At 45.5% G+C, this 23,324-nt stretch overlaps 1 protein-coding gene across 1 annotated transcript in view; it reads right to left on the reverse strand.

Moving 5' to 3' along the window:
• LOC118083950 (pecanex-like protein 1) overlaps nucleotides 1-5,342 on the reverse strand; it is a 71,044-nt gene extending 65,702 nt beyond the window's left edge. The window contains exon 1 of the mRNA XM_060273733.1: nucleotides 5,045-5,342. Within this exon, the coding sequence (XP_060129716.1) occupies nucleotides 5,045-5,197 (153 nt within the window). The 5' untranslated portion in view covers nucleotides 5,198-5,342. The remainder of the gene's footprint in view (nucleotides 1-5,044) is intronic.
• Between the last annotated feature and the right edge of the window lie 17,982 nt (nucleotides 5,343-23,324).

Raw genomic sequence — 23,324 nt, forward strand, 5'->3', positions numbered from 1 at the left:
TTCTGCTTTTCTGCCACTTCCAAATATAGTCCTTTCAAAAACTTTTTTAGACTTACAGAAATGTACAGAACTAATGCAGCATTTTGTGCACTTATGTAAAGGCACATAAAAAGCCCTAAGCAAAACAACGACAACAAAAACCCCAAACCAACAAAACAAAACAGGCTCACTATATATACACACACATATTTTGCTTCATATGGAAGACCACCGGTAGCAAATGAGCAGGTGGGGTGGGTGGGGGAACAAGGGAGGACACAAGCTGAGAATTGCTCCAGCCTGCACACGGCAACAAAGACAGCCAAGTTAGAGATTAATTAAGAATTTCTGTACCAATACATCTCCATATGTGACATTATGACTCTACAGGAACGTTTGTCATTCTTTGAAGCAAAGTAACCTGTACAATGCAGCTATACAACTGCTGACAGCAGTATACTGGTTCCCACATATTTGCAGAATAGGAACTGCTACTAGGACACAGGTAAGATTCTATTCATCATTGACACACAGTCAATTCATAATGCAGACAAAGCTCTTCAATCAAGTATAAAAATCTACAGTCACCTTTGTACAGTTTTTCAGGCTTTTCATATTATTAACAGAATCTATTTATTATTATTTTTAACAGAATCTACACCCAATTGTGGAAGTCTGTTTTTCCTCCTGCTATTGTGATTACTTTGAGCGCAAAATTTGTTGTTGGAAAAGTGGAATGCAAATATTAAATCAAATCAAATCAAAGTGAGCTAAACTTCAGGTGAGCGCACTGAATTCTGTAAATTGTTCCTACTACTGTTCTTTCTAGTTAAAGGGTTGCCCCCTACAACTCCCTTTTTGAAAGAAAAAATAGTTAAGCTTAGGACTCAAATTGAAACACCAACAATGGTGAAATACTTCCTGGCACACATCTGGATACTGTATTTCTTATGCAACAGCCAACATAGCCACACCCATGTACAGCAGTTAGCCCCATTCATTCTGCCTCTCAATAAGCAACACAGTAGGGCTTTACTGCAAAAGACAGGCATGGCTAAAAATGTCAATCATAGTGGGAGAGGTCTATTAAAAATAAGGCAGAGCTTGGGCTGTAAGAAACCCACACCAACCCTTGCTATTGGTCTATGCCACTGTGCCAACTGGGGCAGGGGGACTGACCCTGAAATGTGCTTGAAAAATGAGAAACTGTAATTTTGAAGCTAACCAATCCTGTACACAGTCACAAACCACATCCTAAAGGACTCCAGTTACCTCAAAAATGTGCTGTAAATATTTCTGTATTGTGCAACTGCTTCAATGGCACAGCTCCAGAATGCCTACAGTAAACAGCACTTCAAAAAGTAAGGAATGAGATGACCACAGTGGTTCTATTTAAAATATGTCTAGACTACACACATGGCAAAATATGAAAAAGTTAAAACAGACAAGAATGATTCAAACCATTTAACTTACAACTAATTTGATCTATATCTATATATTTCCTGTTATCATCCAAGGCTATTCAACAATTATTTCCCCCCAAAGAATCTAATAGATTATCATTTTCCTGCTTTTTCCTTATTTGTAAGCACAAGAGACTAACAATAATTATTCTTACGCATCTGAAGACAGAGGCTTCTAAAACAGTCATTGCTCCAGCAACAGCTCTGAAATGTCAACTCGATTCCATCGCCTTGAATATTTTTCTCCTGGCAAAGCAGGCCTTTACAAACTACTACCCATGCAGACTCTAGTTCAGGGCAGTGTGCTGAAGCTCAGGGGTAGAACACATGCTTTGCTGGGAGAGACCCCTATATGAACCCCTGGAGAGCCACTGTGCTAGACAGACCAATGATCTAATGGTGTAACGCAGCTTCTTACTGTCACAGTAGCTTGGGTTAGCATTCTCCAACGATGTACAATAGGTTTTAAGAGAAGGGTGGACAACATCTTTTGCATTTCCTACTGAGGCACCAAGAACAATTTGCATGTACAAAGTAGGCAATGAGCCAGCAACAGCTGATACATGTCTTCTTGCTATATAAAAGGCTAAAATAAATAAATCCAAACCCTGTCACTGCAAAATGCTCGTGCTCATGATATCATCCCTTAAACCATGACCACACTGAAACTGTGGGATTTAGAAACACAGCACATTTAGAGGAGTTCTTCCTTTCCCCCTTAATTAGGCCTTTCAAAATGCCACCCTAGAAGTTCATGCTTCTCTCCATTAGAACTAGAAAGACACATTTTAAAGAAGCATTAAGTCTGAGAGGTGCTAAGAAGAGTGTGAAGGCCACACAAAAGTTCCTTAAGGATCACCCAACACCAGTAAACCCTCACAACCACAGAGTGAGCCTGTGTCTTGAGGAGATAAGTACAAAGGTTGACAAAACAGTTGTGCAATTGCTTCAGCATGTTTGTATCACTCATCTAGCCTTCCCACATTGACTACACTACTACAAAGTTTTTAGATGTAGACACACAACAGGCACAAGTTAACTGCAAGTGGGCACATATTGAGGCAAATACATGTATCAAATTCTGTATAAATCAACCCAAAACATATTCCAAATATGCCAGATTGATTTCTAATGGTCTCTAGTATTACCAGAGAAACAAAAGAGCACTGGATTCCAGTTACACTTGGTTATCCTTCAGAAAGACAACTTGCCTGATAAGGCAACTTTCAGAAATGGCTTTTGCTAGAAAATGTTTAGTCATAAGCAAACTATGATTGCTCATCTATTACACGTTACAGCTTCGGATAGAAAGCCATGAGCTGTCACTGTCTTCCATTTCCTTGCCAATAATATATTGCTTTCAATCATGTGATAAAGCTTCCCCCACACGCGTGATAACAAGAAATAAGCCAAGAAGACTGAAGTTCAGAAATGTAACCATAGCTATGAGCCTTTCCCAATACTTTTTTAATTGCAAGGAGTTTACTCTCCTGTCAAACTGCAGTAATTGCTAATGAAACAAGTAGACGCTTGCACTGAGCTCTTCACTCCTATAGTTGCAAGCTCATGCAGGGTTCTCCCTGGAGTCTCATTTGATGAACCACATACATCTTTTACAAGTCAGCTTTTGCCTTGTATTGTCTGTTTACTTGAATTTACCAGGAATGAAATGTGATCAGTGTCTGGTTGCCACAGCAACACCACACTGACAAAAAAATTATTCTCATGCATAGTAGGCAAAATAAAGTCATTGATGGAAGTGGAGGTGAAATAATATCACTATATGAATGCCCTAACTAGAGGTGCCCATTTCCCCATTCTACTCCATAACACTCTGTTAATCGTTTTGGATCCTGAAAACTATATTACCAAAAGTGGCACCAGAATGTTAGTGTCATTATGTCAGCAGGCAAGCATTTAGAAAAAAAGATTCTCAGAAACATCCTGCATGCTACCAACATATACCATGGAGGCAGGTGCCTTAAGGTAGAATAAAGGGACAAAGGGGGTTGGGCCAGGACTGGGCAGGAAAGTCTCAAACTCTGTACTTGTCAAATTTATTGCACATCCATGGATTTGACAGACACTGAACAGATAACCTACAAGCTATTATGACTGGACCCAAGTTAACAGTAATTTAATATGAGGGCACAAGGAGAAGGGGATGACAGAGGACGAGATGGTTGGACAGTGTTCTCGAAGCTACAAACATGAGTTTGACCAAACTGCGGGAGGCAGTGCAAGACAGGAGTGCCTGGCGTGCTATGGTCCATGGGGTCACGAAGAGTCGGACACGACTAAACGACTAAACAACAACAAATATAATATCAAATGGCAAGAGAATTTGATTCACTGCTATCCCACTTAATTCATCCCACATATTAACTTACAGTATACAAGGGAAAGCTGTGGCCCTCCAGATAATGCTCAAGTATGATTCCCATCATCCTTGACCATTGGCTAAGAGTTGCAATCCAAAAACATCTGAAAGGTTATGGCTCCAAATTTAAATCATACTACCGGTAGCAGAAAGTGCCGTAGCTTTTCATAATTGTGTGCAATCTTTGTCCTATCCCAGTAGTTAAGTGCTGACCCTCCACATTAGAAGAAAGACAAGTGTTCCTATACTTACCAGGGCAACATTCCACGCAAGGCATTCTATACTTCAGCCTTTTAACTTACATTTATACAAGTTAAACTTAGCAACAGACATCAGCACAACCAAAGAGAAAAAGAGTAGCCAGGGCCTGAACCTTTGGGTATTTATCGGAACTCCAGTGGTGGTATTTTCTGTGCAAGAGAGAACATCTTCTACCCGACCACACAGATATATATTGCAACATTAGCAGTAACATTTCCCTTCCAGCTGTTTCTGTACTTTTAGGGACCACAACGAACGATAACGATCACAGCAAAGATGTGCAATGTTGTGATTTATGCACAGGCCTTTCACTGCTGCTGCGTGCAGGGCAGTGTACACATGTTGAGAAGCTGCAGCCAGTAGAGGATTCAGAGGGCACAAGACAGACACAGCATGAGATCCCACGTGTAAAACTGCCACCCACTACTATTTACACAAGAGACGGAGCATCACCTCGACACTTACACAAAGCACTTTTTGTGCATAAATTCTGTTGCGTATGAAGCGGCCCCAAACCAGCCGACCAACCCTCACAGTATATTAAAACAGAAAGCAAAAAAAAAGGGAGAGGAACCACCAAAGAGCCATTACACCCGACGGGCCAGATGTCACATTTCCATTACTCATTTTCTGTTTACGTTTTTAAGTGGCAGGAGAAGCAGCCTCCCCGTTCGGCCGATTTCACATTTCCAGGCGCGCCAGATGCAAGCGCTCCATCTGAACGGACTGGCAGCGGTACCTGTGGAACAGAGCCACCCTCCGCCTCGGATAAAAAGCCTCGAAAATAAAGTGGAAACGTGGGGTGAAGGGGAGAGGGCGTCTGAGGGGGTCGGGCGGCAGCTAGCCAGCGCAGTCCGGCTGGGAAGGGAGACCCCCTGAATGGAAGAGGCAGGGACCGAGGAGAGCCTCGTCGTCCTCGCGGCGGCGGGCAAGAGAGAGTTAGGCCGGGCCCCTCACTCACCATGTACAGCGTGAAGGGGAAGCCGAGCAGGAAGAGCCACAGGTAGAGGTGCAGCGCGTTGACCCCGGCGCCCTGGTGCGGGTCCTGGTACCAGCCGCCGCTCAGAGCCGCCCACACCCCCTGGCGCAGAATCTGCAGCACCTGGGAGCCCATGGCGCCCTGGCCCGGGTCCCGCCAGGCCCGAGCCCCCGCTCGCTCTATCCGCCCTGCGAGACCGGGCACAACTGTCCGCCGCTTCCACAGCCCGAGCCTCGCGACAGCCACAGGAGCCGCCACCCCCTCCTCCGCCTTCTCCTCCTCCCCCCACCCCCCGCCAACGCCGCCGCCATCTTACGTCCGGGCCCCGGGGTCGCGCGCGCGCGCACCCGCCGCTCGGCTGCCGATGGACCGGCGGCCCTTGCGGCGCTCGCGGCAAGGCCGCAGACACCCCCACCCCCACCCCCGCCCTCCTGCGCGCGTTTTGCTGGCTCTGCCGCTCCCTCGGTGCGGAGACGAGGAGATGCCGAGGCGAAGAGCGGCGCCCCGGCGGCTCAGCGCGTTCTCTAGCTCTCCCCCAAGCGAAGCAGGTGAGCGGCTGGAGGGACACCCCCCCCCCACAAGCCAGGGATCTGCTCGACAAAGCACCCAGAAGCGCAGGCATTACAGACGTCGCTCCTTTCGGCCCTGGGTTGGCAGCACGGAGCCCGCGTTGTATTTTTCCCCTACGTTTCAGTTGTTGTTGGCCCCGATGCACAGCAGTGGTGGCGGGTTGAAGCTGGGAAAGGTTTCAGCCGTGAGACTGACGACAGAAGTTCCTACCAGAGAAAGGCCGCCAAGCGAATACCTCCCAGAGGAATGTCCTCTTCTTATTTTTCAAATAAAACAATGATTTGAGTTTCGGCCATATTTTTTTTTTTTTTTGCTTTTAATTATTTTGCCGCTTTGCCCCAAAGTTGGGGTCGAAATACGGAAGACACACACACGGCTGCGATCCTAACAATATCTATTCCGCAACAAGTTCTGTTGAATCCAATGAGATTTAGGAGTAAAATGTGTTAGGATTGCAGCCTAGTTTCCCGGAGACACAAGCCGCCCACCTCGGACGCATGGGCCGCTGAAACGGGTCTTTTGATCAGTGCAACCGCAGAGTTTCAGCTGCCAACGCTGAGGGTTGTACAGTAGTGTGATGGGTAAAACTGCACTTTCATAGTCACTCCTTAGTTGAGGCAGATCCAGAAGCTGGGAGAGGTGGGGCTACAATCCCAACAGACGGTTGGGATTGCAGCCCCATATCTCCCCGGAGGCTGCAAAACGGAGCTTCTGAGGGTACATCCCCTGTTGATTTTACACCTGTGCAGAAAGTGTCCCTTGCAGAGACACCCCCTTTCCCCAGCCCCCCCGAAGGGGGATGATTCCGAAGCCTGCAGATTTTTATTTTTTTGAAGACGACTAACATGGGTTTCCACTGGATTCATCAGACTAAAAAGAATCAACGAACTCTGTTAAATCTTCGGAGAGCGGCTGTAGACGCCCGAAGCCTCACTCCCTCATCTCGCGAGGTTGCGTGCTTCTGCGAGAACACAGGGAAGCGTCTCTGTTGCCATGGCGACAGGGCTGCCCTCCGTACACTTGTTCCTGGTTGTCCCGCTGAAAAGTCCGGCCGCTGAGCTGCTGCTGCTCTTCCCGGCAGTGACTGATGAGCCTTTCGAAACTTCCTTCTGTGGCTTCGGGGCGGTGAGCCACATCTTACTCCTAAATCTCTGGCTGTCTTCCAGCCTCGGGCATCTGCGTGCCAGTGCATTCCTACGTATCTCAATTACTTTTTTTTTCAGGGATGGGGTAGCTGTGCGTGGAGTCCAAATCCCATCTGCCCCAGCTAGCCTGGATGATGAGAGGGGTAGTCCATTTTGTGACAAGGGTTGCTTACTCCTGTATAGTCCTTTAATCAAGGATCACCATGCTAGGAGGATGTAGGGACAATATCCTACAAATAGCAGCTTGATGCAAACAGGATTTATTATTATTTATTAACTTTCTATACCACCCTTCGTCCAAGGATCACAGGGCAGTTTGCATTATAAAAAGACATACCGTAGCAACAAACAAAATGATAACACTCCCTGCCCCAACACATTTTAAAAGACTATAAAGGTAAATTTTAAAAGGCTATAAAGGGCTGCTATAAAACAGGCAGCCCTGTTTAGGGAAGTTTTTAATCTGTGATATTTTAATGTATTTTGGTATTTGTTGGAAGCCGCCCAGAGTGGCAGGGGAAACCCAGCCAGATGGATGGGGTATAAATAAATAAAGTCGCCACGGACGACTGGGGTTGCGGCGCTCATCTCGCTTTACTGGCCGAGGGAGCAGGCGTACAGCTTCCGGGTCTTGTGGCCAGCATAACTAAGCTGCTTCTGGCGAACCAGAGCAGTGCACGGAAACGCCGTTTACCTTCCCGCTGTAGCGGTACCTATGTATCTACTCACACTTGGACGTGCTTTCGAACTGCTAGGTTGGCAGGAGCTGGGACCGAGCAATGGGAGCTCACCCCATCGCAGGGATTCGAACCACCAACCTTCTGATCGGCAAGCCCTAGGCTCAGTGGTTAGACTATCTATACACATTAGGCTATAGGTTGCCTAATTAGCCAAAGGCCTGGGAGAAGAGGAATGTTTATGCCTGGTGCAAATGATAACGGGACAGAGTTTCCTGTTATAGAAGTACGGTAATTGTTAAGTGTTGGGACAGTGTACCGATGGGCAAAAGCTCAGGTAAGGGAATACCCTCAGTAGACCAGCTCAAGTGCGTTATTCCTATAAGGAAGCATGTTTGCAACAAAGATCAATGGTTTCTGTGAGTTACTCTGGCACCTTTGCTAACAGCCTGAATCCATCTTTAGTCCCTTCTGCTCCTTACTTCTTGGAGGAAGAGCTTTGAACCTAGACTGTATCACCAAGTTCGGGAGCCATAAATCATTCATTTGCATTTCTTTTAAGCATACTGTATGTCACTTTGGCAAGCTTTGTGGGTGGGCGGGCGGGCAATGAGGTGGATAATTACCTCAGGCGTCTCACCTGTAAGGGGCCCCAGCAACTTTAACAGCTGATGCACTTCAGCTGGGGGATAATGTAATTGATGCAAGTCCTGTTGTTAGTATACCATTGGTTAATAATACTTAGCATATATGTGTGTGTTCCGAGTACTTCACATAAATTATATTGTAATTACTACAATAGCCCAGTAAGGTAGGTCAGTATTATTATCTCCATATTGCAGATGACAAGCTGAGGAGCAGAGAAAGTGGTTTGCCTAAGGGCAGCTGCTGAGTTTTCATGCAAGAGGGGATAGTGAGACTACTAAATTCCTTGTTCATTGCTCAGCCTCTTAGTCACTACACTCGCTGTTTGTTACATGAGTTCTAATTTCCCTAGGAAATATATAGGAGAGGCAGGGACACACACACCCTTAAATGCAGGAAGTACTTGTGGGCACTGGTATGGTAAGACAACCAGGGCTCAGCACATGGTATCAAATAGTATGGGAAACAGCCTTATTAGAAAAACTAACCAATAAACTGAAACTAACATGGGGACAAATAGGAGAAGATGCCTTCACCCCAGTATGGCTCCCCTTTATCACATCACAGCCCAACAAGACAAAGACAAGAATTTGCCAACAGCCAACGAATCAATATGGCTACCCTGATCCAAAAACAGCCACTCACACATGAAAACAAAGTTCACCACAGCCATTCACAAACAAACAACCACACCCTAGGCCAGGCATTCCCAAACTTCGGCCCTCCAGATGTTTTGGACTACAATTCCCATCTTCCCCAACCACTGGTCCTGTTAGCTAGGGATCATGGGAGTTGTAGCCCAAAACATCTGGAGGGCCGCAGTTTGAGGATGCCTGCCCTAGGCCAACCCCAACTTCTCTCACCACCAAAGAAACACAAGCAAATAGTAAAGAGAACCCGCACAAGTGACGCTGACACAAAACCACACACACACAAAGTAGAATAGAAGCATTGCCACGCAACCACCAACCCCACTCATCACCTCTTTCCCCCTTTTCTTCCTAATGTAACACTAATGTCTCAACAAATGAAACTGATCTGTAGAAAATGTAACTTGAAAAAAGAGACATTGCACATACTTTTGTAAACCAAGAAATCTTTAATAAAAATATGTTTGTTTTTTTTAAAAAAAACAGGGCTCAGCCCTACCAAGTAAAATTCTTTTTGTCCCCTCCCCGCAAATGATTTCAAAGCTATACTCTTATCCCACGCATCCTTCTGTAATCCATTTTAACTGAGAGGGGCTATTTCTGTCAGTCTCCCATGCTATGGCCTATCAGCTCTCTGCACCACTCAGCCAATCTCAATTCAAGAGTATTGCTATAGCCAGGATGTCCCACCCATCTGTCTCCAGGCAGAAAAACTATGTGATCTGTATTTTTTTAAAAAAATCTTATCAGAGCTACTGGCTCTTAGCTCTGGTTGAGCACTTTCCCCCTCCCTCCTGCTGCCGTGCTGACAATCCAGCCGTGGATTCTAACCTTACCAAGTCTGTTAGTAGGTAGACCCAGGAGCCAATTTGACATGTGTTCTGAGGATGCTCAGAACTGTTTCCTTGGAAGACCACACCTATGCAGCCAGCCTCAAAAGTGTTTGTTCCCCATTTGCTTGTTTTTCTCTTACTGCCTTTCTGAATGAGTGACCCCCACTGGACACACTGCAAGTGTCTTGTTTGTAAAATCAAATGTTTTTCCCCCCTAAGACAATTTGCTTTTATGAATGGGGATATTTGGAGGACTTACATTGTGTCTTTTGAAAATGTGTTTGCTAATCCTGAAGCAGCAAAACTTTATGCTGGGAAGCCTATTTCGTTTTGGCCAGTAGTGGCAGTTGTGGAATCATCCAATTAAAAACAAACAGAGACCATACAGTATTGGTGAAAAACCCGTTTTAAATCGGAAAATTGTTCAAATTGTACCGGTAAATGATTACATGATGTATTGTTGTTATTGTTGTTTTGATATGGGCCAATGGCCGTAATAAAAACTACTACTACATATTGGTGAAAAAGGTGCACCCTTTGCATACTAACGTCATTTATTTCTGAAGCTCATAATTCCTAATAATGTCAGCACATTTTCCTTCTCCTTAAGGCAATTGGCAAAAGTCTTGCATTTACATCTCTCTTTTTTTAGGCAGCTGCACCAGAAGATCTGGAGACCTAATTTAAAATTCCTCCTCACTGTCACAGGCTTATTTGGCAGTATTGGGCATATTACTCTGGTATGCTTTCACACAAAGAGGTAGCCAGTTAATTGTGCTTACAGCAGGGGTTGGGGGGAGCAGTGCTTTAAAGGCTGGCAAATGTATTGTTGCATGCCACTCGAATCTTTGAGCAGTCCAAGATTCCAGGGGTTCCAAGCGCTTTACTCAAGGTCCGGTTTCCTTGGAATGAGGGGCAGTGGAGACTGTGATGTCTTTATGATATATGGTTTATTTACATGTATATACACCTGAGCCAACAGTGGAGGGGCTCACAGCATTAACACCTCAGAAAGTCTTGCCACAGCCTTGGATTCAAGCAGTAATCAAGCATGGCTCTCACTCTCAGACTTCTGCCGCCTTCTAGCCCAGTTCTCTTACACACTAGTCTGGGCTTTGTCTTTCTCACCACGACCCAGTAATTGGGGCCATTAGGAATAAGCTGGGGACCCAGGTGGCGCTGTGGGTTAAACCACAGAGCCTAGGACTTGCTGATTAGAAGGTCGGCGGTTCGAATCCCCGCAACGGGGTGAGCTCCCGTTGCTCGGTCCCAGATCCTGCCCACCTAGCAGTTCGAAAGCACATCAAAGTGCAAGCAGATAAATAGGGACCGCTCTGGCAGGAAGGTAAACGGCGTTTCCGTGCGCTGCTCTGGTTCGCCAGAAGCAGCTTTGTCATGCTGGCCACATGACCCGGAAGCTGTCTGCGGACAAACGCCGGCTCCCTCGGCCTATAGAGCGAGATGAGCGCCGCAACCCCAGAGTCGGACACGACTGGACCTGATGGTCAGGGGCCCCTTTACCTTTACCTTTAGGAATAAGCTAGCCTGGCTACTTCAATAGAATTCCCCCCCACTCTCAACAGTATTATTACATATGTTTTCATTGATTTCCAAGAATGATGGAGCTAGTGGACTGTAGCCCAATAAATCTTATGCCACAATCAATTCATTGGTTTTCAAGGTTCTGCTGCTGTTCTTTTTTATTGTTATTTTGCGAAAAATGCACCATGATTTACTTTACAGGATATTGGTGAGGGTAAAAGTGTTCACAGTATCTATAATGTATATATATATTTTTAAAAATGCAAGAGGGTTGGTGGGAAGCACGCCAGAACAAGTGACCATACCCCTGTGGTCTCATGGCCATACCCCCTTGTTTTCTTAGCAGCCCTGCCAGGTTCAATAGATGCCAGCCACTACTGTGTATGTAACTGTGTTTTGATGAGCTACAAACACCTTAATACTGTTTCCAGATCTGTGGTAACAGAGTTTGGGGGTGCAAGACCACCCACAACTGCTAGAGTTAGAGAATGTTAGAAATTAATACATTGTAGAATTTAGATAATATTTGGAGGGAAGATGCTGGACATTAGATTTATGCATGCCAAACCAGGAAATTCCTGGGGAGAAGGGCCATCAAGGTGTTATTACTGGACAATGGTCAGTCATTGACCCTCTAGCTGAACTCTGGCAGAGTTGGGGTGGTGAGTTACAGGAGGCATGAAAAATGTGTCCTTTTGAAATGTAGAGGTTGGGAAATAAGGAGAGGAACTTGATGAGCTGCTGTGAAGGCCAGAACCATCTTAGTGGGCTGACTGAAGGAAGGCTGGGAGAGAGGCACAGAGATGTCTGGGAATTCAACGCTAGGCTGCTTTGAAGGATGGACTCTTCATGAGATGTGAATGCTGTGAAATCTCTCTCCATTGAAAGCTTCCGGTGTAAATAAATCATATATCATATTTGAAGAAGTGTGCATGCAATGACAAACTTAGTAGGTCTCTAAGGTGCTCCTGGAAGGAATTTTTCTATTTTTTTAAATCATATTTCATAGACACTGCAGACTCCACCATGCCTCCTTTTCCCCAAAGGAACACAGACTCTGGTTGAGTCCAAGACCCCCTTGGAACAGACATAGGCAAACCTGGCCCTCCAGATCTTTTGGGACTCCAACTCCCCAGATTGTCCCCTGATTTATGCCTGGGGACTTTTGGCGAGGCAACATGGTGGGTGCAATGGCAGCAAGCAGCACTGGAGGTCCCAGCCACATCAAAGTTCCAGCCAGCCAATCCACTGGTTTGGGGGGGGGGCTATTTAAACTGAGGCAGGAGGCAGAGAGCTTCCTTCTGGCTCGCTTCCTTGATGAACGCTCGCCCCAAAATCGTGCAGAGCTCTTCTGCTGCGGGCTCTGCGCACCCGAGCTGGGGGGGGGAGCGATGCACTGAGGCGGTGAAGAAGAGGAGAAGCCTATAAAAGAGTTGTGCTGCGTTGCGAGAGAGAGAGAGAGAAGGAGCCTTGTGTGTGTGTGTTTTAGTGCGTGTTTTCCCAAGACCAGTGAGCGCCTTTACTCAATCTCTCTCCCCCCCCCCCAGCCTCTTTTGGGGGGGCGTTTGTGTGTTTGTAGATGGGCTTCTCCGCCTGCCTTGTGTCGAGGTGCATGCCCAACAACTTTGCCCCCCCAAAAAAAGGTCAAGAATTCTGGGCAACCCTTTCCTAAAATAATAAAGCATGAAATTTTAAATAAATAAAGTGTCCCCGGATTCCTTGAAAAAAATCTGGTAACCATAATCTGAAGGGGCGAGTTTACCTATGCCTGCCTTGGAATCTCATGCACCGCTCGGCAAAGATTGGGGTGGCCAGTAACAATACAAAGATGCAGGGGAAATGTGGAACCCAAAGTGGAATTACATGTTGATCCAGCACACTGACAAACAGCTTGGATGAGCACTGGCGGAACTCACTGCAGGGCTGAACAGATCAAAATGTCATGTTGCTCGCTACCAGGAGTGCAAAGGATTAGCCCTTTATGCAGCTACCTGTCAACTGTTTTCTTTCCTCTACATGTCTTCACACACAGAGTTTCAGTCTTCTACTGGGTTAATTGAGGTCCTTTAAGACTAGAATAGCCAATTAATGAAAACTCCTGCTGGTTAGAAGATTTCCTCTTCCACTGAGAACAACAGCCAAAAATGAATTCTGAAAGGTTACTGGAAATGTCATGTTGTGGCACTTATCTTCTTGAAAGCAAAGTTGAAGAAAAGACAGATTGGGCAAGCAACAAACCTGTGACTACTCAGTATGTAACATCCACACAGGAATAGTTTACAAATCCATGATTTATGGGTAAAGGGCTTAATCCAGCAAATAACATTTTTACATTTCCACCCTTCTCGGTGAGGGGAAATTAATTGCTGTGTGAGCAGTTGTCATCAAGCTTGAGTAATATTACTAATGATCCACTGGATCCCTGGCTTATTATTTTTTGGGAGGAGCAGGGGCCCAAATAGGTCATGGGCTGATGTAGGGTGGGGAGAGCCACAGGGTGGGGGGAGGGGGACAGGATACCTCATGGGTCGCTACAGGATGGGAGTAAACACAGGGATGAGACACAATCGGGGGGGGGGACACATAGTCCAGGGGAAAACGGACACATCCTCCCCCTTTCCAAAGCTCATACCAAAATATAAACTTAGTTGGTCTTTAAGGTGCTACTGAAGGAATTTTTTTATTTTGCTGGGAAACATTGACCCTGAGCAGCATAGCTGTCAAGTTTTTCCTTTTCTCGCGAGGAAGCCTATTCAGCACAAGGGAATTTCCCTTTTAAAAAAGGGAGAACTTGACAGCTATGACCCTGAGTCAGGCACAGCAACACGTCATGGATCGTCACAGGATAGGGGCAGCCACAGGGATAACCCACAGCAATGCGTCGGAGGGTTAACTAGTGTAACTATAAATTTATTTCATTATTCCATCTAAACTGGAATATATGACTAAACCTATGCAGAAAATACTGTTATGTGATTATTTTGCTATCAAAAGCTGCTATAGACTATGTCTTAACTAGAATGGGGTGAAATAAATTCCCTAATAGAATCTATCAGTAGTTAGAAACATGTAGAAGGTAAAAGGGATAACAGACTATGTTGGATTTTAGTTGCTAGGCAAACATAAAACTCACGTTTATTGGGGGGGGGGAGCTTAGAAGAGTCATATAATTGCATAGCAACCTTAATTAACAGTGCAAACAACTTCAGCTGGTATTTCCATATTTAAAAAGACAGCAGGCGAATGCTAACTGCTCATTTAGAATAACTGAAAAATAACTGTTATGACTATTAGACCACCGCTTTATTGTTGTAGTCCGATGTTTATAATCCTGAGCAGTAAGTTAATCCACTTACATTCTATTTTTAAAATGGAATATAATTTTCAAATATCCTCTTCTCGCAGGCAATAGTTTCCCATTTTTTAAATAGATAATTGTGTAAAGTTGGTGTCTTACAGTTTGGCTCCAGACTTACACCATGCTTAAGAATGATTAAATCTGCTGAAAAACATAAGCATTTAATAATAATAATAATAATAATAATAATAATAATAATAATAATAATAATTTATTATTTATACCCCGCCCATCTGGCTGGGTTTCCCCAGCCACTCTGGGTGGCTTCCAACCGAGTATTAAAAACAGTAGGTACAGCATCAAATATTAAAAACTTCCCTAAACAGGGCCGCCTTCAGCTGCCTTCTGAAAGTAGAATAGTTACTTATTGCCTTGACATCTGCTGGGAGGCCGTTCCACAGGGTGGGTGCCACTACCGAGAAGGCCCCTCTGTCTGGTTCCCTGTAACCTCACTTTGAAGTTCATAAGCCTTGGTTAGCATGCATAAGTCCAGGGATCCATATTAGGCTCATTGAGAGTCTCCAGAGCAGATGACTACCATATAGCATACAAATCACTGAACTATCTCCAAGATTAGGGTGTCTTTTAAAAGGATAAAGGACACTTTTTGTGGAATCCAGAGTTGGGTGCTGGATCCCACAGCAACAGCCCCTTCTTGCATTCAATTTACATTCCAATACATGCATCAAGGAATGAGTAATTTGTGTTTTAAGAGACATGTTAACCATGGTTATTAATTGCAGCGTGTCCACTCTGAATAAAGGTAAGTGGAACACAACCCATGCAGAATTGTCAGAGGAGGAATGGTGGAGACCGCCCCCCTCCTGCTGCACTTCCCAGAGAAGAGGGAGGCAGTATAGATCAAGGCATTGGCAAACTCAGCCCTCCAGATGTTCTGGGACTACAACTCCCATGTTCCCTAGCTAGTAGGACCAGTGGTCAGGGATGATGGGAATTGTAGTCTCAAAACATCTGGAGGGCCGAGGTTGCCTATGCCTGCTATAGATTTACAACAGTGGTTTACAGAAGGTCACAGTTCAAAGGCTGCAGAGGGGAGAAGCTGGGGAATATTGGGAGAGGAGCAGGAGGAAGAGAAAGCACCAGGGGAGAGACAGCTGACAGAGTCAGTGTCTTTGGAAAGCATGCCAGACCTCCCCGTTTCCCAGGCAGTGGCGGAGCAAACCGATTGGGCGCCTGGGGTGGGGCCAGCTGCCTGAGGGGGCGGGACAAGCCAGGGCAGGACGCTCCACTGGGCCTCGGGGGAGTCTGCCTGCCTCCTCCCACTCAGCTGCAGACCGTTTGGGGCAGCGCAGAGCTTGCAGGTGCCCAAGCCACCACGTCACTCCCAGGAGAGATGCGTGGCTCTGGGGCGCTGCAGGCCCCGCGGTGAGTGCCGTCCGCCATTTTGTTTCCCCCCCCCTCCGTATTTGAGGTGCTATGCCTCTGAATACTACTTGTCAAGAATCACAAGTGGGAAGAGGGCCATTGTGATCATTTTCAGCCCCAAAGAATGCCTTGCAGATGACCGCAGCACCTGGAGACAGACTGGTTGTGCATCCACAGCAGTGGCCAGAGGAGAGATGGCTCCTGGCAGGAGTGCAGAGAGAAGAAACACCATGCTACACCTGAATCAGCACAAACGGACCCCTTCATCTGCAACAAAACCTGTAAAATATTATGAAAGACATTGCACGTATCTTTGTAAACCAATAAAACCTTTAATAAAAACAAACAAACAAACAAACCCCTCTCTACAGCCTGAAGGTGCTGTAATTCAGTGTTTCTCAACCTTTTTTGGGCCAAGGCACACTTGTTCCATGAAAAAAATCACGAGGCACACCACCATTAAAAAAGTTAAAAAATTTAACTCTATGCCGCCCTATATTGACTATATAATTATGACTGTAAGAAACACTTGCCAATTGCTGTGTTGGTTGCAATCTCCTGTAATAAGGCTTCACAAGCCGCTGATTTCTCTGCCAGCACAATCCTTTGCTCAGCAAGTTTCAGGTTGAGCTCATCCAGCCAGCTTCTTTAAGTTTGTCTAAAACCACCCTCCCATGGTGGTGGCTGTTGAGAGCTGCGCTCGCCCCGCGTCGTGACCCGGCCGGCTTCCTTTCCGGCGGGTCAGCGTAGTCTATTGGCGGTCGCCAGGCACGTGACAATGCAAATCACCCTTCTCGTCGCCGCACGTCGCGGCACACCAGCCAGCGTCTCGCGGCACACTAGTGTGGCGCGGAACAGCGGTTGAGAAACGCTGCTGTAATTCTCCAATGGTTTGACTTCAGCCCCAAAGGCGCACTCTTCCATGGTCTCCCAAGACAGATGGGCGCCAACCAATCCCACTCTGCCCTCAGAATGCTCCATTTCAAGGCCTTCCCTCGGGGTTCCCTGACAGGGATAACTGCTGGCAAGCCTCCTGACCACCTGTTTGGTGAGTGCATGGGCGAAGTCTGTACTGACAGGAGGCTGGCTGAGCCAGCAGAAGTGAGCAGAAAGTTGTCTCTCTGCTCAATGGGAACCCCACACAGCCTGGCATAAGGGGGGCCTGGAATGCAGAGTGATTAAATTTTAGGAACATAAACATCCTAAAAAGTCAAAATGATGAAATGGGGGGGGCAACTTTTGGTCAAGCTCTCTTGTTCCATGTGGGCCTGATCCAGTAAAGAAATGTTTAAATACTTCTAACAGTGTTTTTCTTGCATTAGTGCCACTAAATACAGTTGTCATTACATGTTCTGCAGCCCTATAAAACTCTACCATGACCTACAATAATTTTTCTTAAATTATTTATGCTTTCTTACCCAAATGAGTGCAAATTAATTTTATCAGAAAAGACTGTGAAATGTGCTCGAGGCATCTGGCTTCTGTTTGCTTCAGGATTCCTGCTTTGATGAGAGTGCTATTGCTTTAGTTTCCAGGTCAGGAATTCTGCTAGTGTATATTATAATCAACTAAGGAACTTCCAACTCCACCCCCCTGAAGTCAGGGCTGATTTAACATGGTTTTATTTTTTTATTTTTTTAACCACCATAGGCTGTGGGTCTCCCTGCAAACTGAGTGGGTGCCCCTGATCTCCTTATGTCTAGGGTATTTTAGAAAACTCAGGTAAATTCTGAGTTTACATTGGAAGCAGTACAAAAACCCAGATTCATTCATGTATCGGGGCTCTCCATGTGAATGAAGAGTGCACTGCAGAATCTTGAGTTATATTTACTTATGTGATTTATAATCATTAAAATCAATCCCAGAGCTGGTGCTACAACATAAAAACATGTGATGCATAAGGAACTACAACAAGCAAATAATAAGAGAACCTATATAATTGATGCTGACACAAAAACCCACACATATACTAAGCAGAAGAATAGAAGCATAACCACCCGACCCCACCCCACTCACCATTCCCCCTCCTCCTTTCCTTCCTAACCTACTACTGGGTGCAACACTAGTCTCTCACAACAAATGAAACTGATCTGTATAAAACACAACATGAAAAAAGAGGAGCTTGCTGCATTTCATCAGAAGCCGCAAAAGTCGCGTCGGACAATTGGCTTCCAAAAAACGTTCACAAACTGGAACACTCACTTCCGGGTTTCCGGAGTTTGGGAGCCAAAACATTTGAGTCACAAGGCGTTCAAGAACCAAGGTATGACTGCAATTAAATTTTAGGAATGATTCCTGTTCTTAAGTAGCTGGGTTGTTTTATACTTTCTGGATGTCACATGATCTATATATATATAAATGTAAACTTGCCATGTCTGTTACTATCCACGTTTCCCAAAAACCGCTTGACCGATTGCGTTTAAATTTTGACACAATGCCACATGCGAATATGAGAGCAAGCCCGTACATTTTCAAAGGCAGAAGGCACACCTGTGCCACATAAACCCCCAAAAACCTCATGTTTCAAAACACACCACTCAGACAAAAATGCATTCTGGGAAAAGAACCAGGGTGCAAACCAGCGCCCTCTAGTGGCAGCTACACTGGTACTGCACCTATAAAACCTTCCCTCTCAACAGCACCTTGGCTCCCGTTTACATACTAGCCCGAAGCCTTTACAGACTAGGCCGAATGGAGGTACTGACTCGCCTGGGTGGGGGTTGGGGGAGGGGACGGGATAGGTCAGGACACGGTGGGGCCAGTCACAGGGATGAGTCGGGGTGGGGGGAAGAGGGGGCGTGATACGTCATGGGTCGGGACAGGATGGGGGGAATCATAGGGATAAGCCAGGGTGGGGGTAGGAGGGGTGGGATATGTCATGGATCAACACAGTGTGGGGGCAGTCACAGGGATGAGCCACAGCAACGCGTGGCAGGGCCAGCTAGTCATATTATAAAGCAGTTGTGTTCTATGTTATAATTCAGGCACCGCTAGGAGTTGTTTCTTTTTGTTTTCCTTTTTTAAAATAAGATTATATTAAAGCTTTTTCAGAATACAATAAGAAGAAACCAATCTAAATAATAATAATAATAATAATAATAATAATAATAATAATAATAATTTATTTATACCCCGCCCATCTGGCTGGGTTTCCCCAGCCACTCTGGGCGGCTTCCAACAGAAAAACACAGTGATCTATTAAACACAGTGATCTATTAAACATTAAAAGCCTCCCTAAACAGGGCTGCCTTCAGATGTCTTCTAAAAGTCTGGTAGTTGTTTTTCTCTTTGACATCTGATGGGAGGGCGTTCCACAGGGTGGGCGCCACTACCGAGAAGGCCCTCTGCCTAGTTCCCTGCAACTTGGCCTCTCGCAACGAGGGAACCGCCAGAAGGCCCTTGGTGCTGGACCTGTGTCCAGGCAGAACAATGGAGGTGGAGACGCTCCTTCAGGTATACTGGACCGAGGCCATTTAGGGCTTTAAAGGTCAGCACCAACACTTTGAACTTTGCTCGGAAACGTACTGGGAGCCAATGTAGATCTTTCAAGATCGGTGTTATGTGGTCTCGGCGGCTGCTCCCAGTCACCAGTCTAGCTGCCGCATTCTGGATTAGTTGTAGTTTCCGAGTCACCTTCAAAAGTAGCCCCATGTAGAGCGCATTGCAGTAGTCCAAGCGAGAGATAACTAGAGCATGCACCACTCTGGCGAGACAGTCTGCAAGCAGGTAGGGTCTCAGCCTGCATACCAGATGGAGCTGATAGACAACTGCCCTGGACACAGGATTGACCTGCGACTCCATGGACAGCTGTGAGTCCAAAATGACTCCCAGGCTGCGCACCTGGTCCTTCAGGACCAGGGAGTCCTCCACACCTGCCCGCCTCCTGTCCCCCACAAACAGTACTTCTGTATTGTCAGGATTCAACCTCAATCTGTTAGCCGCCATCCATCCTCCAACCGCCTCCAGGTACTCACACAGGACCTTCACTGCCTTCACTGGTTCTGATTTGAAGGAGAGGTAGAGCTGGGTATCATCCGCATACTAATGAACACCCAGCCCAACCCCCCTGATGATCTCTCCCAGAGGCTGCATGTAGATGTTAAAAAGCATGGGGGAGAGGACAGAACCCTGAGGCACCCCAGGGGTCCGAACACTCATCCCCCACCACCACTTTCTGAACACGGCCCAGGAGGAAGAAGCGGAACCACTGTATAACAGTGCCCCCAGCACAACAAAACAGAGAAATAAAAAGAAAACAGAGAATCCTCTCTCATAGGTAATTGTCTCTCACAGAAAGAGACAGACCCTCCCAGCTCTCACCTGGGAGCTTTCCTTTCTTCTCCCAGGCTCTCACACTGGGAGGTCTTCCCTTCCCTGCCTCTTACTCAGGGTCCACCCACCACCTTCATGTGTGTGTAATCCTTGGACCCTAATAATGGCCCAGAGCAGGGGACACCAAATAAAAACAAAATAAAAAAGAAAGAATAAGGAAACAATAGAAGAAGAAAAAAGAACAACAGATTTCCAATTTTCTATCTGTTGGTTACATAAAAGAAATTATTCAAAACAATCACTCTAGGATGAATCCAACTGCTCTACTTTCTGTTAAGCAATATTTCCCCAATCATCAGACCCAAATGTCTCAAATTAATTCACCCCCCCAAAAAAAACACAAAATGGGTTGTCTAATTATTATTATTAATAAATGTCAGCAATGGATTTTCCTCTAATCCATTATATCAGCTTTTCCTCCAATAACTTCAGCAACCAGTTTCTTTTTGTTTTTGTTTTCCAATGTATGCCTTATCAATACAAAAATAGGTGTGGCGCAAGCAATTTTTTATTCTGAAAATGTGGCTTAGAGAAAAAAGTTTGAGGACCACTGCTCTAGGGCTTCAGAGTGGGGATATTCCCAGTCCTGCCTGAAGACTTGAACCTGGAATTTTCTGGATAGAAACCAAATGCTTTACTGCTGAGCTATGGCACTTGTGCCTCAAGTCCTCGCTCCCTCCCCATCAAACCTCAGTTAGGCCCCTAAACTGTCATTTAGCAATGGGATCTTCTGCAGCCTGCTCCTAGGACAGTATTTCTTTTATAACTTGAGAAGGTGTGGAAAGAAATTCTAGATTTAATTTCCCTGTTTGTCTATTGGTAAGTACAATTTAATTAAGAATGGTTTCTACCCAGTCAAGAAAAGAAAAGTTCCACTAATAGGAACTGAGCTTGCATTGATGCCTGCCTGAGGACTGCAGTCTTTTTCTGCTTTGCCAAGAAAAACAAATCTTACATCAGGTTTGAAAAGCTATTCCAATGTCAACCACAAGAAGGCAGTGCTGCTTATTTTTTAAGTTATTAAAGTACAGTACTTTGCTAGACTGGAGGAATTGTAGAAACAGATTGCTGATCATTGTTGTGGAGGGATGTTTTGGAAGTTACCACATCCTCAAAGCATTTCCTTCTTTAGTTAAATGCATGTTTTAGTGGTTTTGTAAAAGCAGAGACATCACCTTGCCAACAAAGGTCCGTATAGTTAAAGCTATGGTTTTCCCAGTAGTGCTGTATGGAAGTGAGAGCTGGACCATAAAGAAGGCTGATCGCCGAAGAATTGATGCTTTTGAATTATGGTGCTTGAGGAGACTCTTGAGAGTCCCATGGACTGCAAGAAGATCAAACCTATCCATTCTGAAGGAAATCAGCCCTGATTGCTCAATGGAAGGACAGATTGTGAAGCTGAGGCTCCAATACTTTGGCCACCTCATGAGAAGAAAAGACTCCCTGGAAAATACCCTGATGTTGGGAAAGATGGAGGGCACAAGGAGAAGGGGACGACAGAGGACGAGATGGTTGGACAGTGTTCTCGAAGCTACCAACATGAGTCTGACCAAACTGCGGGAGGCACTGGTAGACAGGAGTGCCTGGCGTGTCCTGGTTCATGGGGTCACGAAGAGTTGGACACAACTAAATGACAAAACAACAACAACAACAATTTTTTTTAGTAAATGATAGCAACTTCATATTATGTTTTTGGTGTACATGTATTCTGCATACTAAAATAAACCATAAAGGAGGAAATCACATATTTTGAAGGATCGATTCAACAGCACACATGAGCAAGAGATTGATGGTGTTCCTCTTTACTTGTATACATCTCTTTAAAAAACCCAGCACATATATTTTGTTTCCCATGAATCAGCCTGAAGATTCCATGCATTTAAGATACATGCATTTAAGAGACTGTTCTTGTGAAGATAACCCTTGTGCATGGGGACTTAAATTGTATTCCAACATGTATCCCATGTTGTCTGAAAACAAGGAACTAAGGCACCAATTATCTTGTGGCAGTGAGGGAGAAACTTTTGGAATAACATCGGGACACCAGCTCTACGCAAGGCATGATGGATAATAGCAACAACCAAGATAGACATAATATTTTACAAGGACAGGAAGAAACAACATGGACAGAATAAATGGCATACACAGGAAGAACAAGGATACAGTAGGAGATCTTCTCTTGTAGACTTATAAATCATTAAATGCATCAATAAGAGTAAAAGTTATAAATATTGCAGCTGTTGTATAAGGGATTACTATTGTGACTGGAATGTAATCGAAATAAAATTTTGGACTGCAGAAATAAAACAACTCATCAATTCTAGCTCGTGGGGTGCCACCTAAATTATCTAATTTGGTATCTGAATGATTGACATTGGGAATTGTATTGTCATTTGGCATTGATATAATGAGGCTATTATTGGATTATTGTAACTGAAAACTAATAAAACTCATTATCACAATGATCTCGTGGCACTCTCTCTCTCTCTCTGGCGCGTCTGCTGCCAAGAGAGGTAAGAAAGCTGCAGTCCTTTCACCTTTCCTAGCAGGTGTCACACGGCCTTGCCGGATGAAATATAGAATTATAGACCAACCATTGGACATACTTTCCCGTAATGAACCAATAGCAAACAAAGAAGCGTTGTTCCTGTGAGCAGTCCAAATAGAACGCCTCTCCCTACCCCACCCCACCCCGTCTCCCTCCCTCTATTTCTTTTTCTAAGCCACGCGCAATCATTCGCAGCCCAATGAAAGCTCTAGTACTCTATCTGAGAAGTGCTGAAGGAAAGGATAATTTAGTCAAGAGATGCATTTTTAGTTCCTTGCGCGGAGGAGGCGAGATCCCAGCCAATAGGTGAAGCTACCGTCGGCGCGGAACGGACCAATGGGAAGGGCAACTTTGGAGCGCGTGGGGCGGGGAGTACGAGTAAGAGTCTATGGGGCGGGGATTGTACACGGCTGAGTGGGCTGCGGCTAAGCGGGGGCGGGAGAGGGAGACGGTTTTCAATCAGGTAAAGGGAGGAGCTTGAAGGACTGCTGCAACCGCGAACGGGGATGGAGATCTGAACGACGAGTAGGCGGGCCTTATAGGCCGCCCCGCCCCCTCCTCCCCCGGCTTGCCGGT

The sequence above is a fragment of the Zootoca vivipara genome, chromosome 1 (assembly GCF_963506605.1).
Source record: "Zootoca vivipara chromosome 1, rZooViv1.1, whole genome shotgun sequence".
NCBI classification, from domain to species: domain Eukaryota; kingdom Metazoa; phylum Chordata; class Lepidosauria; order Squamata; family Lacertidae; genus Zootoca; species Zootoca vivipara.